The sequence below is a fragment of the Martes martes genome (genome assembly GCF_963455335.1).
Source record: "Martes martes genome assembly, chromosome: 2".
NCBI lineage: Eukaryota > Metazoa > Chordata > Mammalia > Carnivora > Mustelidae > Martes > Martes martes.
The window spans coordinates 201,379,391-201,398,532 of record NC_137889.1 but is presented as its reverse complement, the minus strand read 5'-3'; the positions used below and the strand labels follow the sequence as shown (position 1 = coordinate 201,398,532).

At 45.9% G+C, this 19,142-nt stretch overlaps 1 protein-coding gene across 1 annotated transcript in view; it reads right to left on the bottom strand.

The window, feature by feature from the left end:
- The window catches only part of FRAS1 (Fraser extracellular matrix complex subunit 1), a gene marked incomplete at its 5' end in the record, with an annotated part of 403,879 nt that extends 385,791 nt beyond the window's left edge, over nt 1-18,088 (bottom strand). Inside the window, 2 exons of the mRNA XM_080796111.1 lie at nt 10,784-10,815; nt 18,013-18,088. Coding sequence (XP_080652237.1) covers nt 10,784-10,815; nt 18,013-18,088 — 108 coding nt within the window. The remainder of the gene's footprint in view (nt 1-10,783; nt 10,816-18,012) is intronic.
- Nucleotides 18,089-19,142: the final 1,054 nt, after the last annotated feature.

Genomic DNA, 19,142 nt, shown 5'->3' with positions numbered 1-19,142 from the left:
GAGAACAAATGATTTCCGTTTCAAAGGGTCCCCAACTGCCTACACAATGTAACTCAAACGCCTTCTTCCTCACCCTCTGTGATCCAGAGTTTAAAAGTCCTTTCTCTGTTTCATCCCATCACTCCCCACGTCACTCAAACTGGGCTACCTGTGCCACTCATGCTCTTACTCACCCTGACCCTCTACCCTAAGAGCTTTTCCCTCATCTCTTCCTGTTCTAAACTGACCCACATTAGAAGGCTAAGATCGAAAGTGGTTTCCACCAGGAATAACAATATTCTCAACAGCCAGCAAGTACTTTCTACTTACTGTGTCCCAGGTACTTCCACGTATTATCTCATTTACCTCTGCAGCAGCTCTACTTACATGAACAAAACTATTATCCCCATTTTACCGCTGAGGCCAGTAGCGTATCCAAGGTCGAGCACCCATGACGAGCTCAGACTGAAACTCAGAACTCCGAATCCAGAGCTCCTCCCCTCAGTCATGGGGCTGGGCTCCCTCACCGACCCTTACCCAAAGTGCTGCGAATAGAGTTCCCTCTTTGATGGTAGGGTATGGGAGAGAATGATTTTAGCTACACTCACCTGAAGTCCTATTTGTTCTGCTTTAAACAATTCAAGAATTTCTAGGCTCAGGTAACAAGCCCCCAGGAAGGTCAGTTCCTGTGCTGGTTACATCAGCAGATCAACAGCCCAACGCCTAGAGGAACCAAACTTTCTACCCTCGTCCTCCATCAGCCTGTGCACGTCGGCTGGGTTGAGCGGCGGCCGCACCTCCGGGCGGTGCACCCTCACCTGCCAAGTGTCAAAGACTAGTTGTTAAATCTCCCATTAATGGAGAATTCTTTTTCCTGAGGCTTCCTTCTTGTGAAGGGATAGCAGCATACAACTCTAATGCTTTCTTATCCATGGGAAGGTGGCATGATTTCTCTAACTGGTAAATTTTTTTTAAAGATTTTATTTATTTGAGAGAGAGAGAGAGAGAGAGAGAATGAGAGGGGAGAGGTCAGAGGGAGAAGCAGACTCCCTGCTGAGCAGGGAGTCCGATGTGGGACTCAATCCCAGGACTCCAGGATCACGACTTAAGCCGAAGGCAGTTGCTTAACCAACGGAGCGACCCAGGCTCCCCTCTAACTGGTAAGTTTAAAAGAGTAAGTGCGCGTGCTTCAACTTGGTTTGGGCTCCCTTCCTCTTCTGGGGAGCCAACCTTTCATCCAAAAGCGTGGAAGTTTTCCTCTGTTTCTCCCAACAGTAATTCTTAGCTGAGCAGCCTCCCTACGTGGGAAAGCTGATTCCATAAAACCTGCCTGTGAAGGGTTACGTCTGCTGGAATCCGGGGGTTCACAATCAGTGAGCCCGTTTGGTCCAGAAAAATCAAAGTCATATCCGCCGCCTTAGCGTCACTGATTAAACAATAAAAAGGTGACGTTGTTATGTCTATTATTTGTTCATTTCTCAACTAGTTGAGAACCTGAGGGGAGAGAGGAGCTATCTGTGAGGTTCTTCCAAGCACCAACAGCTTAGCAGACTTCCCTCCACGCAGATCTCGTTGGCCACAATTAGGCCATGAACTCACTCTGAAACCAATCCTGGCCGGGGACTATATACTTCCTAAGTCGCTTACACCTAGGATTCACACAAGTCCTGTGGGGACGGGGTGGCGACTGGGAAAAAATCGGGATTTTTGCCAATAGGGAAAAAGAGAAAAGGGGCTAGGAAGCAGGCAGCCTAGCGTCCGCTACGACATGACCCGGGGACAGAACTCGTGTCTTCCAGCTCACGGAAGCCGATCAGCAAATATCTGGAGCCCAGTGGGATCACTGCTAGTACATCTACCGATGCAGTGAAGAGACGAAGAGGTTTCTTCCGGCCACTCATTTCAGGTCAGGGTTCCTTCTGTTTCTGTTCTCTCATCTCTTAGACTGACTTCCCTCCGGATGACAGGGAAATGCAGTACCGTAAGAGAACCAAAGAATAAGGACCTATTTCTGTTAATAATTGTCTCTTGCTTGCGCTTCCAGAGTCATTTCAGGAATGTGAGGTATAAGGAACTACAAAATCTGCTCTCCAGGGTAGACACCCTCCTCTCCCAACCCCTCCCCCACCATTCGATTTCCCTTTGGAAGAAAGGAATGACATAAATTTAATAAATAACTAATCTTGGGAGCTGTCAGGAAAGAACTCGCAGGTCATGGCCCCAACTCAAGGGTCTCCTGGGCATAACAATGAACTTTCTTACTGTGAAAGCTTTTCCCTTTCCTCCTCCCTTTCATTTAGTTTATAAACTCTGGGAGCCTAAGAAATCATTGCTAAAAAAGAACTTCGCTGGCATACCAGAAGCAATGCACTTATTTTACATAAAACTGCTCAGATTTCTTACAAAATTATCATGTGCCATTTTTCTATTTAAGTGTCCCTTCCTCTCCCAGAAGCAAAATGCCATCCATACGAAATTTTTAAAGCCAACTTTTCTTTAGACATTTGCCATTCAAATACCAAAAAAATAAGCTGGCTTAACTCATGATTGTCATTTGATATTTATATGTATTCTTTTTCCTCAGTAAGCAGAGGATTTTAAAAAGTAAGCCAACGATGACAAGATAATACCACAAGGTGTCATAAATGAGTGACAGTTCTTTCCTAGGAGATATGTACATACGCATACATAAATGTACTGCGTATTAAATAAACATGTATATGTATGTATTTTGTAGTTATAAACAGACAAATGGAGAAAGAAAATCAAAATGAGGTATTAAGTTACAAGGTAATTTAGAGCAAAAATGATAAAAACTTAAAAAAAAAAAAGGTGGGGAGAGTGTACGCTCTGGCCAGAAAATTGAGATATATGATCACATCTAACATAGTTTGAACAAATTAATACGGCTTCTAAGCTCAGCTACATCTTCTATATTCAAAACAAAGCGTAAGAAATGTGTTTGTTAATTTATAACATCTGTTCCTACAAGAATGTGAATAAGACTGAAAATGCATATGGATTATTCATCAATAAAAGTACAAAGTCTCTTATATTATTCCTCTCACGCAATATTTTAGGAAGATAGAAATTCCCAGATAGGAAACCAGCACATCTGATTACAATGGACCGTTTATAAAAACCCAGCAAGGCAAAAGAATCATCTGAGACACCGAGAGTCCAAGGCTCACCACCTAGCGCCCAAGCGTTCAAAATCTCTCCTTTTCCTAAAGAAACGTATAGGGAGAAAGCCCTCACTGGGCTCTGGGGTCAGGAGGTTTTCTCACCCTAACAGCTTCCTTAAGCAGAAATGCACAGCTCTCACCTTCAATCCATACAAGTAAGACCCCAAACTGGAACTCATCTACACACAGCCAACACTCTTATTTCTGGTGCTGACAGCCCCGTCTTGACTTGAATATCTCTAGTTAAAGGAAATTCATCGCAGCGCCCAGCACAGTGATGATGTGCCACCACTTTTCTGCAAAAAAACATCAAGTTTTGATCCCAGAAGAAGTACATTTTAATAAGACTAGCTTTCCTACTTAAAAACACATTATTTAGTATTTAAAAATAAATGAAGATGGACCAGAGGCACTTAAAAATGTTGAATTTTTGTTAAGCTATAATAAAAAACAACAATATCCTACAATACCCAATAGTACTCTTAAGGGAAATTAAAGAATGGCTGCTTTTATTGCTTCCCTTCTGAGTGGATCCACAGGAGGCCAAGCATTCCCCCGATGGCTACAAAGTTCAGAGTGTTTAATAGTAGCCACCAGCCACCGAGAGTCACTACAAGTTTAGGGGGACTTTGAGCACTTAATAGGAGAAGCTTCCAAATTTTCTTCCTTTCTTTTCTCCACAAAGTCTCTCGAGCATGTTGGTAAGTACCAGCCCAAGTGCAAGTCTGAGGCATGTTCCTATCTATAGGGCTCAGTCTCTCGCACTACAGTCGCAAATAAAAGAAAGTAATGTTAGAGCACACCAGCGTTAAAGAGCGACTAGCGGTGAAGAGCTTGAATTGTCTCCCTTTATCCTTCTTAGCCTTAATAAACAAGGCCTACAGATCGGACCCAAAGTTCGTGATGTTTCTCTGCCATAGTATAAACAGTGGGTAATGCTCCAAGTGTATCAGACTTGGACAAAACACCAAAAATAGTTCGTAAAAATTTTACTGGATACAAGTCAAAAACCTCAATGAGAGACTATCTCATATCTGTTAAGACAGCTATTACCAAAAAGACAAGATAACAAGTGTTGACAAGGATGTGGGAAAAAGGGAACCCTTGTGGCACCGTTGGTGAGAATATAAATTGATACAACCAGTATGGAGCTTCCTCAAAAAATTCAAAATAGAACTACCTGATGAATTAAAATAATAATAATAATAATAATAATTTTTAAAAAAAGAACTACCTGATGATCCCGCAATCCTATTTCTGCATATATAGCCAAGGAAATGAAATCAGGATCTTGAAGAGGTATCTTTACTCCTACGTTCATTTCAGCATTATTCATAACAGCCAACATATAGAAACAACCTACACAGCCATCAACCGGTGAACCAATAAAGAAAAGGTGGTGTATATATCCCAAAAAATACTATTTAGCCTTAAGTCAGTAGGAAATCCTGCCATTTGCAACACCATGGGTGGGTCTGGAGAACATTACACTGAGTGAAGTAAGTCAGATGCAGAAAGACAAGTACTGCACAATCTCATTTATATACTGAATCCAAACTAGTCATACTCAGAGAGCAGAGGGGAGAAAGGTAGCGCCCAGCGGCTGGGGCAATTGTGCAAGTTAAGCAAAATGAACAAATTCTGGAGATCTAATGTACAACAGTAAGACTATAGCAGATAATACTGTATTGCATATTTGAAATTTGCCAGGAGGATAGATACATAGATACATATCTTTCTATATATCTATATATATTTTCATTTCAAGTTTTTATTTAAATTCCAGTTAGTGAACCTATAGTGTAGTAGTGGCTTCAGGTATATAATTTGGTGATTCATCACTTACATATCACACCCAGTGCTCATGCTAGGAGGGTAGTAGATAGTAAGTGTTCTTGCCACCACCAAGAAAGAAAGAAAATGGTAACTAAGTGAGGTGATAGGTAAGTTAATAGTGTGATTGTGGCGATTTTTTTCACAATATATACATATATCCTATCATTAAGCAGTGCATCTGAAATACATAACAATTTTCGTTTGTCAATTATATTTCAACAAAGCTGAAAACAGATTTTTAATGGAATATGTCAGACAGATGGCAAGCAAGGGCTCAGCTGTAACTCCCCTTTCCTTTCAAGAAAGCATATCAAGCAAAATGAGGAAAGTAGTATTGTCACTAAGATGACCTTAAAACTGTTCAAATTAAATAAACAAAGAGCAACCTTGGGCACTATAACAAATTCCTTGTGACATTCTTCGCAACTGCTAACAACACCATAGGGAAGCTTCACCTGGGGTGAGAACGACACACGAGACTGTAATTCAAACTTAAGTACTACAGGATATTGAGAATTTGAAAGCCCTAGAGCTGCATGGTAGAATACAGTAGTCGCAGGCCATATGAGGCTATTTATATTTTTATTTTTTTAATTAATTTGCATTAAGAAAAAATTTAAATTTAGTCTGACCAGCCACATTTCAAGTACTCCATAACCACATGTGGTTCATGGCCGCCATATTGGATAGTGTATCTGTAGAACACTTCCCGCAGCACAGAAACTTCTACTGGATGGTACTCAGCTAAGGAATGTTGGAGAGGACCTAACGCTCTCGTTTTTAAATTAGAAACTGAAAGCTCATTTCATTCAAGTCACTTACCCAATGCCACATAGCTAGTAATTACAGAGCAAGGACACAACCAAGACAACCAGACTCTATCACTCAGTCATTTCCGCTCTGACATTTTTTGTTACCTAGATGATGTGAGTGCCAGTTTCTTGCCAACTGCAGTTCTGGGTTCTTTCACAAGCATGCTCTCAGTTAATCCTCCCATCAACCCTATGAGAATTATAATCCTCATCATATAGAAGATGAAATTAGACTCAGCTATATAAAATATCATACTTGAGGCCACATAGCAAGTATGTGGCAGTATCAGGATTCAAACTCCAAAGCCTAGATCTTTCTACCGTGCTATATGATATAGTAGTGAAGCAAACACTCCACATTTTTAATTATCCCTGAATTTATTTTCTTTCTTTCAAATGTGTTAAAATTTAGTGTCTCATAATTTACTTTGTCAGCATTTGTGAGCAAAAGTATTCCAAGTTGGAAAATGTCAACACTTAACATTTTTGATCTAGGGAAGAGGAATAGCTTTGTGCAACTCTTCCAATCACAAATGCTTATGGCAACGGTAACAGCAGTTAACCTTCAGTGCATGTTGTAGGTCACAAGCACAGAGTTAAGTGCTTCATGTGATCTCCTCCAGCTTTTACAACCACCTTGGGAAGTAAATAGTTCATCTCCATTCTACAGATGGAAATACTAAGGTTAAGAGTCCAGCGATCTACCTCTAGGGAAAAACCTAATAAAGGAGAATTATTTACTTGTGGTGATGCCAAAAGAAAGTTAAATTCTTTTTATTCAATATAGTGAAAATATTGAAATGAAAAATTTATTTTTCTCCTCACACTCAAGGCCCCTGTCACAGTTAGACATATGAACTAGGTTGGTTCCTCCTTATAGACTCTTGATTTAACATGGTCATGCTCTCTCTTTCACCAGGGCTGACATTAGAGAAAGTCCTGAGAGTTCAGGGGTATAAGGGTACTGTGGGCTAAGAAACATAACGCAAACTAGATTTTTCAGTGTCTCTTAAGGTAGAGGACCTTCCTGGGTATTCTGATTCCCTTCTGTTAGTTTTTGACCTGAGGAATGGAAAAAAGAGGAAAGTAGGAAAGACAGTGTTAAAGAAACAGAAGAGAGACAGCGGAATCAGTACATAACTGATTAGGACCAAATCACAAGTCCACACAGCTGTCAAAGTTGGGAGACACAACACATTGTTGGGGGTGTGTGTGTGTGTGTGTGCATGTGTGTGCACAATACGGCATATACAGATTTTTAAGATGGAACAACCGCCTCCAAATATTTCCTGTATCATGCGATAGAGCTAGTACACACCAGGGTAGGAGAGCCTCAGCTACGTGGGCAGGGGTGAGCTAGGGACAGCCGGCTTTTGCAGGAGGTCAGGACAGAGACTGGCAGAGACAGCTGCGTGGCAGGTGCAGCACGGAGGGGGCGGGCGTGTAGAGATGAAGGTGAAATAGGCCAGTTGTGTTCAGAGACAACAGGCAGCGCGGGTTGGCTGAGAGAAACGGACTGCCTGGTGAGTCAGAACCGGGTTTGAACGCGCTCTCCTTCTCGCACTGACTGCCTGTACAATTTCCGGACAAGCGACTTAGACTCTGAGCCTCGGTTTCCTCATCTGTAAAGACAACACCTACTTCCTGGGACTGTCGACATAGTAGGTGCTTCATAACGGCTCCCTTCCTCTTGTTGTTCTTCTTGGTCGGTAAAGAGAGATTCTGTTGTGGTGGAAAAGCCCACGCCAGGCGTGGCACCTGGGTGTCCTCCCCACATTATCCGCTTTGCTCTACAAAAACCCCACAGGAGAGGCTTTATTTATCCCCCTCTCACACAGGACGTCTAAGGTTATGTAACAGGCTCAAGGTCACGGAGCCTGCAGCCGAGGAGGAAGAATCCCAGCGCAGTCTGCCCGTGACAAGCAACGCGAATGCTCCGCCGCACCTGACAGCCTCCCAGGCAGCGAGGGGTGAGACCGGAGAAGCATCAGGGGGAGAATCCTCGCAAGACGGGCTGAGAGTCAGCAGCGAGCAGCCGGCACCCAGATCCATGTCCTCATGGGCTACATAGATTTTGCCCCAGCTTTCTCACCTAGGAGCTGGAGAATTTGGACTACGTGATCTCAGAAGTCACTTCCAGCTCTAAACTGTGTGTGGGTAGGATTTGGGTTTAGAACACGGACATCCCACCACCGTCCTCGGAGCCAATCCCCCACCCCAGCCCCCAGGAAGCCTCTTACCCCCACAGAAACCCTCTCACCTAAAGGGGTGTTTAATCAGAAAATTCCAGAATAGTGTCTAAATGTTCTTAAAGTCTCTATTTTAATTCAAAATACAAAAACATACTTTCATTCGAAGCCTTTCTCCAAGACCAGATCAGGTGGCGAGAGAAGAGCAATTAATTACACACACAATCAACTACGTCCACAACGCATCATCTACGATTTCCACTTTGAAGTTCCTTAAAATGGAAAAAAAACTTAAAACGGTTGCAAATAAATCCAACTGCAGAATCTCCCTGGATGTCTATGTTTTTCCCCAATCTTTTATAGTTGTTTCTCTTACACTTAATTTGACAGCAAATTTTTAGTGACTCACCTCTATGGAGTCTTTTTAAAGTAGTCACCATAGTTTCCTTAGAAACGAGAACGTTATTTCTTTTCACATTCACATTTCGACAGTTTAATTAAACTATAAGTCAGATTTTGTCACCCCTCTGCGGCAGCTCCTCCAGGGGCGATACACCTTCCTGAGAGGACAAGCTCAAGTGCATACAGGGCTCCTGCCCACCTCTCCGACCTCATCCTGCCCCTGGATCTTGACCGCAGCCGCCGACGGACCTCCGTGAACCTCTTCAAACGGCCGAGCAAGCGCCCGCTTCGGGCTTGACCGTTGCTCCTCCCCTTCTCTGGAATTCTATTTCCCGGGACATCCAGGCTGACTAGCGCTGAGAAAGGTCACGTTCAGGTCTTTGCTCAAATGTCACCTTCTCGGGGAGGCCGTCCCTATCACCCTATTGGCAGGAGCCGCTCTCATCCTCTAGCCGGTGCTCGCTATCCCCCACTCGCCCAATGTTTTCCTCCCTAGCGCTCGCCTGACATTCTCTATATTTTGCTCATTAGAATTCAAGCTTCATGAGGGCAAGGATTTTGTCTGTTTGTTCACTGGTGCATTCCCAGTGCCTAGAATTCCACAGCTGTTACTCAATAACCTTTATTCTTGTAATAAATGTATTGTCTTTCTGACTGAATTGCAGAACTACAATAATAAGTACATCGGGCTTGAGGCGGTTTGGGAACACACACGGCTGCGTCTTGGCAAGCAAAGAAGTCAACTGGTGGGCATGACGAGTGCCCTGGGGCACTATCGCACAGCCTAGAAGCCCCGAGCAGCCACAGTCCCGGAAGGAGCCAGGGCATGGAACCGAGGACAGCAAGGTCACCTATTAAGTGCAAACTGACCACACAGTCTCTCCTTGAACTGGATGCCATTGCCCTCTCCGAGTACTCGACGCTTTCGTGTTCAAATGCACAATAACGCAGAGCAACATCAAATATAGAAAACGGGCTGGCTGGCCACTTTCCTCCAGATACGGGGGGAACAGTGGAAAGAAAACAGGTTGGCTTGTTCTGGTCGATCCCTTAATGGTTGATTTACCTTTAGCAAATCTCTTAAAATCTCTCTCATCCTCGGTTCTTCATTAAAAGGGGGAGAGTCTAAAATAATATGTGGTCTGCTTACTTCACTCATCTATTGTGTCAGCTAGATGAATAGCTATGAAAATATATTTAAAAATTATGAGGCACTGTATACAGTATGCCATTCTCCTTGTATTCACACGGATAGCTGACTTGACTATAATATCCACTACAGTTCCCCAAAACTGGTGATGTATTTTATAACACTTTGATTTTTAAATGATTCCGAAAACATGTTAAAGAAGAAACACAAGGAAAAGTAGGCTTTGAAGGGCACGGAGTGAGAAAGCAAAGAAAAATGCCCTTCTCCTGATTCTTTAATGGAATATTATGAGAGGAAAAAACCACAAATCTCCAGAGCGGGAGCTATAGTACATAAAGTTCAGAATCAAGAATATTACTGTGACCATCTACAATTATCCAGACTGTTGGATAGTTCAGATACTTCTCTTCTATCTGAAGACCACGAGGATAATCCAAGATGACTTGTTAATATCACACATGTCAGTAGCAGGTTGTGATGTAAATGACCAAACCCTCCCCAACCATTTCAGTCCCGTTTTTATTATAGCATTTATAAAACCAAAATAAAAAAGTGGTGAAGAATGACTTGCCACACCATTTATTAGAGTTGACGGAGTGCAGATCGTCTTTTCAATAAGGCTCTAACACACTGCTATGCACCACAGTACATTATTAATGAAAAGAAACGCATGAGACTTGCATCAGCTTTTCCCCCAAGTCATGATCACATTAAATTCAAAATCAATTCTACCCTACATGACAAAAGTTCAGAGATAAAATGTTAAGTTGCTTGTTATTGACAAAAACTTAAAGTCATAATTCAATGCCACAGTCAGGAATTCTCCATATTGTACACCATTTAATAACTGTACTTTGGGGGGGTGCTCAAAGAAAGAAGCAAATGCAACGGGAACTTAAACAAAGTTGTGCCCTAGTTCATAGCTGACAGGAGAATGGGATCTAATTTTCTTTCTGATCCAAAGAACACAAAGGACAACCATGAAATGCAAATTGTGTTGGGTGTTTGAGCTTCTTCTCCAATACCTGAGTATTCAAATGGAACTAATTCACTCTGGAAAAGGTATTAAGTAATTGAGCATGATTGTGCCAAAATGAGGGATAATCCTCAAACTGTGAAGGAAAAATAAACACATTTTTACAACGATAGGATCACCTCACTCACTCAGCAATCCCAATCCAGCATTTTACATTTGAAAGAAATAAAGCAAATATAGGAAGGATGACCTACCGCCAACAAGGAACCCTGATAGACACAAGCACCTGTAGGGAAAAACAAAACAAGAATTAAAAGGAATGCAAAATAGACCAGCAGGCACTGCCCCAGCAGACTTGGGCTAAAGCTCCATCTACATGCATCACAGTCTACAAATTGTGCTTTTTCCAAAATCTGAAAAGCTCAAACATTCTGCCCCTTCGGGAAATAACCCCATACAACACAACAACACTTCTTGGACACGCTCGAGAGAAAGCATCATTAAAACTTACTATTTGAATTTTTAAATAAATGTATTTATAATGGCATGCTGTGTGTGCAGTGTGTATTTTTCTATGTGATAAATCAGCAAAGCCTCCCTCATCTAGTTCCGATTTACTTATCCAGGCTTCTCTGCCACTCTTTGTTTACACAAATCCTCCATTCCGACCCAAGAGGCCAACCTGGGATCTGGTGGTCAGACTTTTATATCTCCATCCCTTTGCTCGTTTTTTTTTTTTTTTTTCCCCTGCAGGAGACACACTGGGTCTATTCAAATTCCTTAAATTTGATGCCATCTCCTTCATGAAGTTTTCCAGCCCCACAGGATTATGCCCTTTCCCCTTTGCCTTCATAGCACTCCCTGCCTACATCATCTATTCATTCTTGTAAACATCCTTGCAACACTGTTCCTAAGCCTGTGATACTGTCGCATCTACCCCACTACCACATCTACACAGACTCTTGGCAGAGGGACTGCTTCTCCTTCTTTGGCTTCCCTAACTCTTCACCTAGTAGGCAGCCGCTTAGGTATCTGGGCGATTATCTATTTCTCGCCTTTCACACACTATGTTCCTCATTAGGGACGTTACATTTTACAGAGAGATGTGCAGACTGTAGTTACTTGGAAAGAACTCTTCTCTTGGGCTCTTGAACTCCAATACCCTTTTCACCTTCTTTTCACTCAATTTTTCTTTCTAATAGACTGGTTATGCGTTGATATATCTTTACATTTTCCATTCAGTAAGCATCAAATAAAAAACAACGGAAATTTCTTTGAAATGGAAAAGAAGGTTAAATGTGAATGGAAGAGCCTATATTTTCTGAATCATAAAATAAATCTTTCCAAGTGTTATATTTGAAAACAGCGTAAAATTGCAATCTTAATTTTAAAAAACAAATTCATTCTCAACCAATCTTTGAACAGCACAACAGGTATTTTTTGTTTGTTTGTTTTGTTTTTACCTAGAAACATGTAGGTAGTGTGCTAGCAGCTACTCTCTCTGAAACTGAACCTACAAAACAGATTGGAATAGCATACACACACAGCAGCGGAAACACATCTTGACAACAGGCCACACTTGGTGTCTGAAGAGGGAAGGACACATTTAACTATAGTGCTTGGCTTCCAACAGATCATTCGTGAAGTCTTAAAAATAATAACTTCTTGGGAAGGGACCGGTCTGCCTCATCCACCAATAATGGAATCAGGAATAATCTTCAAAGAAATGAGATGGCTATTTACATTTGTGGTCTGAATCAAAGATCTCTATGAGCAAATTTATTGGAATGACTTTTGTGCCCTTGACATTCAAACAAGAATAATTTGAGATAAAACCTTGGGAGAAAATTCCTCTTCACTCACTCATGTCTCTTTGAGAAATACTTAGTATTCCAGTCTATGGTATGTCATAAGAGAAATATGTATGTATATATAAATGTATATAGTAATCATATATGATACACATGTATATACATAAAATAATCATAAAAATCAAATAAATATATATCAACAAAATTCAATTTCTACATTACTTAAACAGACATATTTAATTCTTTCGGATGTTTAAAAAAAAACATAAAGAGCATCGCTGAGGTACAATTTAACAAAGCTAAAATTCTAGAACAAACAAACAAAATTTAACCTTTAGAATAAGACCATCCTCAAATCACTTTACTGCCCCCCTACCTAGCACTGCCTTCCAAAGGCCAATTATCTTTTCAAAGCTCCAAAAGGAATGAAGTCGCTTAAGAAATATCCAACTACCCACATCAAAACCCATTCCTGGGAAGCGGGATAGATGTTATAAACCCACGGGAACATGATAACAAGGAAGCAACACCGAGTGTGGTACCACCCTCGGCTAGGCCAAGCCTCTGCGAGAGACCGCAGTCAAAACGGTATGCAACTGCGGAGAGATCCCATCATTAGGAGAAGGAAATAACTCAATCTGCGTCGCTCTACGATGTACAATTCCGAAAGAAATAAGCTTTGCCTTCTGAGGGCTTTCCTAAAACGGAACAGCTCTACCCGGAAGGCAGCTGCACGAATGTCTCCACTAACGCGGCTTCCAAAACCTCGTTTCTACTCCCTCGAGAAAACACAGCACTCCGGTGTGATGCCCAGGGCCATCAAACATTCATCTCCCCCCAGTGCCAGCTGCGGTCCTCCAAAGCGAGCGTATTTCTCCCGCAGCAGCAGCACACACCCCACGCCCACTGGCACACGAAGCTAGGAGGCCGCTGGCAGGGGTGCTGGGTGCGGCTTCTGGTTCTGCACTAGAGCAGAGGCCTTCTCTCCAAGTGATCCACTCCCATAACGTAGAAACAAAGTTCCTCTCCCCACTCATCGCTTTTGTCCTAAAGGAGGACAGCTCTATGAGAGGTTGAGATTGATGCCTTTATTTGCACTTTCAAGGAAACTCCAGCTCAAGGTGAATTCTGACAGATGGTGAGGGTCTGGGAAGAGAAAGCGGGCTTCTTCAAGAGAAAACAGGAAAAATAAGAGACAACAGAAGCTAGAAGCCTCTAACCCAAGAACCTCGCCGGTTTTAAGGCACAGAATACAACTGAGGTACTGCGTAATTTAAATTAAAAGCGCAGAAAGTTTTGCAGGGGTGAAGTGATCCCATCCGACGGGGAGAAGGAAGCCGGGATCATCAGCTCTCCCTGCGTGTAGCCGCGGATCACACAGGCCAAAGGTTACTTCCTATTCATTGAACTAAGTAAGTGTCTATTTTAAAGCCCCTTTTCACATTCTCACATGCTCCTTTACGAGATACCTGGATGAAATCTCAAGTTTTCAGAGAAAATGTGAACTCTAATTTGCACGAGTACTCACTTCCAGAACACTCTTCACTACAGAAATCATACCTGGTAAACGGAGTCAATTAGAGAAGTGAAATCCAAGAGCCGCAAAACATCAGGCGGAGTGGGATATATGGCCAAAGATACAAAGAGATTCGGAGAGCACAGTCTTGCAAGCAAAAGTATGACTCATCGGGAACAAGGAGCCACAAGTTAGCATTTAAATGTTCAAGCTTTATGTTGTGTTCTAATTCAGCATATGGCGTCTACACCGTGGAACAGTTAAAATAGAATCGTTTTCTGGACAGACAGGACAGCTCATGTCCGGATTATTGTAAACCAGGATTCATGTCAATTAACAGAGTAGTTACAACGAAAACGGGCCAAGTGATTCTGAACTATTGTAAGATTTGGCACACAACCGCGACTTCGCCATGTGGTGTTCTCCTCCCTTCTCCTGAACCATGTGGTGGAGGGTACTTAGCACTACTTGTGTCTGAGCAAAATTGAGGGATATTGCCACTTAACTCCATAACCGTGAATACAGATGGCTCTGGTGTCACTGAACAATGTATGCAGGATCTAATCCCGAGAGGAGAACAGAAATGGAAATAGCCTGTGACAATACACCTCTTCATTTTCACTAGCGGGTAGTTACAAAAGCCACCAGTGCAAGTGTTCAATATTGGGGAACCCACCAAGCACCAGTGTTTACATACCCCTACTTCTACTTTACTGATATTAACACTTACTGGGTGTGCAGACTTCTTCAGGGCAGGTAGTATGTGGTCCCCCTACCAGACATAACCACACACATAAGCGCTCAATAAAGACTTGTGGAACGGAAGAATGAAGAGAGAGGCTATTTTTCCCAGCCAATGTCTTCTCTCTACTCACCTTGGTTTCTCAAGATTAAATCTTACACAGAAGGAACTCTCCAGCCAAGAGGGAAACCAAATATGCTGATCCACCCATAAATAAAACGCACTGTCTATCAAATGATCTTTTCCAATGTATTCTGTTATTGGCATTCATTTCTAGGAAAAGTCTGGAAGACTGTGGGATTGACTAAGCCGCGTGAGGAGTTACAGGACACAGACTAGAACTCAATTCTCTCAACCTCCAGTTCAATAACCTTTTCTATCTCCAAGCCCCATGTTCTACCTAGTGTGACTTCACAGGATTTCCACAGATGAACACAATTCAGAAAGTGCTTCTCCAGAAAATGTCATGGCAAAGCTGGTCTGATTTAGAAACCAGTCACATTTGCTAGAAGTTTCCCTGTGCTTCTTGATTTCATTAAGTTGTCAAATCACAATGGTTTGTCAGCTCGGCAGTATAAGACAGTATAAAATAACACTGCCAATGATTTGCTTGTAAAAATTCATTTTTCTTTTAATAACTGACATAAAATTCAGAACCAGAAAGTTGCAACTGACCACAGATAGGGCAGCAAATGTTGATCTTTTTTCCCCTGAGCTGGATGATTAGCAAAAGCATCTTATAGCTATCGCCTCGCCAGCAGACTTCTACATTTGGCAAATGACAGAACCACAGGCCAAAGAAGTTAGGTGGGTCATTCAAGGTCATATGGCAGTTTGTCATCGAGGCCAGTGTAAGCTTAATTCAAAAGACCGATTAGGCAATGCTCATTCACATGACCAGTATTTTCTTAGCGCCTAGTGTGTACTCACAGGTGATGTGGAGATATAAGAATAATTAGGAGTCACCCTATGCCCTCAGTGAGCACAGAGCTACCTGAGGAAGATGGAAACTGCACCTTTATCCATGTAATTGTAGAATTCTTTACTGGTGTTCTAGAAGCATGTATGAAAGGTTCTCTGAACACTAAGAAGAAAACAAATTCTGCCATGGCTCGGTGAGCAAAAGTATCAAAGTGTATGTCACACCATGAGAAGCACACATGTAAATGCTTCTTTTCCAGTTTTAAAAATCATTGCCAAGACTAATTTTAAAAAAGCTCGAGGAAATCTGTAAGATCCTTAAGCTTTCCAGCCTTGACTTCAGTGCCCTTATTTTGAAGAGAAAAATAAAACCTTGACAGAACCAAATCAAAGTTCTCATCAGATGACAGCTGATTTTTGGGGGGGGGGGGGCTATGGGCCTGATATCACTTAATTAATTAAATTTAATTAAATTAATTAAGTTAAATGAGATAATGTATGTAAAGTGCTTGGCATAGTAGGAGCCAAATAACATGCGCTCAATAAAGGTCCACATTCATTCACTCATTACTAGACAAGGACCATTCCGAGTTGGATGGAAGCTCTCAGATATCTATCAGTTCAATTTGTGAAATGATTCTAGAATGCCCTGAAGGTGGGATAAAACCTTAAGAAGCAGTTTCCAAAGAATCTTTGGAGGAATAGCGCCCCTGGTGTCCTGCCCTCCTCCCCTATCAAAAGAATTTGCAAGTTCTTTAACTTCGCCCATTGTACCAACCAGTCTTCCAAAGAGCGAACCCTGCAGGCTCTTAATAATAATGGCTTCTGTGATTTCAAGAGATTTGGTTCTGAAAAACTGCATCATTTCAGTTGCCCCCTGCTGAGCTCTCTGGGAGAGAAGGCACGTTTTCTGCGTTGCTGGGATGATTCTAAATAAGAAACTGCCACCACCAAGCGAAAACATGTTTCTAAGTCTCATAATCAGAGTCAGGTGGCCCGAGTTAACTCTCCCATCTGATGCATCATTATAATTAAGCCCTGTAAGTTTTATTTTTTCCAGTATGCGCGCACACGCGCACATACAATACAGACACACTTCTACAGGTCAGCACCCATTTGGAGAAGGCTGCACCGGCCCAGACGCGCTTCTCCTGGGGAACGTACCTGACACACCTCCCGGGAGAGTGCGGGCAGACGGAACCCGCACCCACCGCACAGTCCCCCGCACTCTGCGCGGACTCCGAGGCCGCTTTCTCCAGGGACACTAGCACGGGAAAGGCAGCTGCTCTGAAGGCGGGAGGTCGACCCAAGGCAGGGCTTTGTCCTCTGCCCGGCCTCCCGCCGCCCCCAGCCCCGCGCCCCTGCTCTGCACCTTCACGCCGCCCCCACCCCGCAGCAGGGAGAAGGCGCCGCGCCGCGCCCCGCCCCGGCCCGCCCCGCCGCGGCCGCGGCTCTGATTTGCGGCGGAGCAGGTGAACTCCTCGGCCCGCAGCCGCATGAATAATGAATGGAGTCGGGAGGGGAAGCCGAGGGCCCGGCGCGGCGGAGGAAACCCTGCTCCCCCCGGCCCGCCGGCTCCCCTCCCCCTCCCCAAGCACGCGCTAAAGGACTCGGCCGACTCCTCGGAGCAGGTGGAGGCTCACGGCGCCGCGCCGGCCCGGCCCGCCCTCCCCTGACCGCCCCGCCCCCGCCCCCAACTCTTAGTTTACTTATTGATTCATTGATTTGTCCGAACCCGACTGCGTTTGCTATCTTGGCGACAATTCCCTCCGTCTCCCTTCTCTCCCCCAGCTCGGGGTGTTACGCGCAGGCCGGAGCCCTGGAGGAACACCGGGAGGAGGCGGCGAAGTAAGAGAACGAGGCTAAACTCCTATTCATCACTTTTCCCCCCTGAGGAAGCAGGCAGGCTCGTGCCTCTCCGTAGTGCAGAGGCGCCTCTCAAGGCATGTGTCCACGTCCAGGGCGCACTCCAACCATCTAGTCACACAATCTTACTGGACTTTACGGGGACACTTCCTGGGGCGAGGAGGAAGGGAGCGTAGCGAGGGTTTTGAGGCGCCAGATTTTACGTTTCCCAGGAGCGGGGCTATCTTTACGCAGGTAAGGGCCACCGTTCGCGCCTCGCCGACGCGTCACGTAGTTGCTTTCCGTTGGGTGCAGCGGGGAGGTGGGGAAAAGAGAATCCGATCTGGGAGACGCCGCCGCAACGGACCCCCCGTCCACCCAAATGCACTCGGGGCAGGGAGGGGGGCGGGAGAGACCAGCTTGTGGCCGGAACGCAAAACAATCAGGAGCAGGAGCCGCAGAAAGAGCCACTCCAAGCTCCGCTCCCACCCCCCCACCCCCCGACCCCCAAAAAACTTCCGCCCGACCCCCAGTACCGTAAACCCGCTTGGCTTTTTAAACAGCAGGACCACGATCTCACACACACACACACACACACACACACACACACACACACACGGTGGCGGGGTGGGGGCGTCGCGCTCTCACCTTCGGAACGATGAGGCAATGCTGCAAATCCCGCCAGTGCGAGGGCCACCCCGAGCCACACCTCGAAGGCACCCATGGCCGCTTCGCCCCCCGCTCTGCTGGGGCCCAGCCTTCAGCATCCAAGGAGCCGCTGTCGCCGGGAACGCGGGCTCCGGCGCGCACGGAGAGCGGCGGCGCGCGGGCGGCTGCCTCCGGGGAAACGCAGCGCCGGCCCGGCCCGGGGGACACTCTCCGGCAGCTCCGGGGCGCCGGGCCGGGCGGGGGACTCGGTCCACGCGCAGCGGAGGGCGCGCCGCTCCCCGGAGAAGCAGGTCCCCGACGTGGGCTGAGCTCGGGGGAACCGAAGAGGCGGCAAAGCGCGGTCTCCGCGGCGGACTCGCCGGAAAGTTCCCGTCGCCGCCGACCCGACCTCCCCGCGCTCAGACCGCACCGCTCGGCTCCCGGGTGCCGCGGCGGAGACGCCCGCGCAGGTCGGTCGCGAGCGGCTTCCCAAAGTTCGCGTGACACCCCGTCGGCGCTGCGTCGGCAGAGGGGGTCGCCGGGGGCCCCGACGACCCGCCCACCCCGTGGCTGCGCCCCCGGCCCGGCGGCCCTCAGCGCCCGCAGCCGCTCGCGGGAAACTTTGCGCGGCGCCGCCTCGGGCTGCGCTCCCGGCCGCGGGCTGCTCGCGAGCCTCCGCGGCGAGAACGGGGGCGGGCGGCGCGGGGGGCGCTCCCGGCGAGGAGGGCTGCGGGGGCGCGGCCGGCTCCCGGCTGGCTCCCCGCCGACCGCCGCCGCACGCGTCCCCCGGAGCCGGGCTGCAGGGCTGAGCGGGGATCGCGGGAGCAGGCGGAGCCCAAAACGTAAATGCGCGGAGGAAGGGGCCGAGAGGCTGGGGGGGACCCCGAACTCCAAGCCGCGCGGGGAGAGCTCGGCTGCGCGCGACCCAAGGCCCCTCCGGCTCCCGGCGTTTAAAGCTCGCAGGCTCCGCCTCCCCGGCCCCCGCGCCTCCTCCCCCGGCCCCCGCCCGGCGTGCAAATGGACCCAGAGCCTCGGAGCTTTGGCCAAGATTCCACGGAGTCACGTGGGGCAGGGGAGCATCTGGGAGGGGGCGGTGAGGGGAGGCCGGGAGAGCAACCCGATCCCCTCCT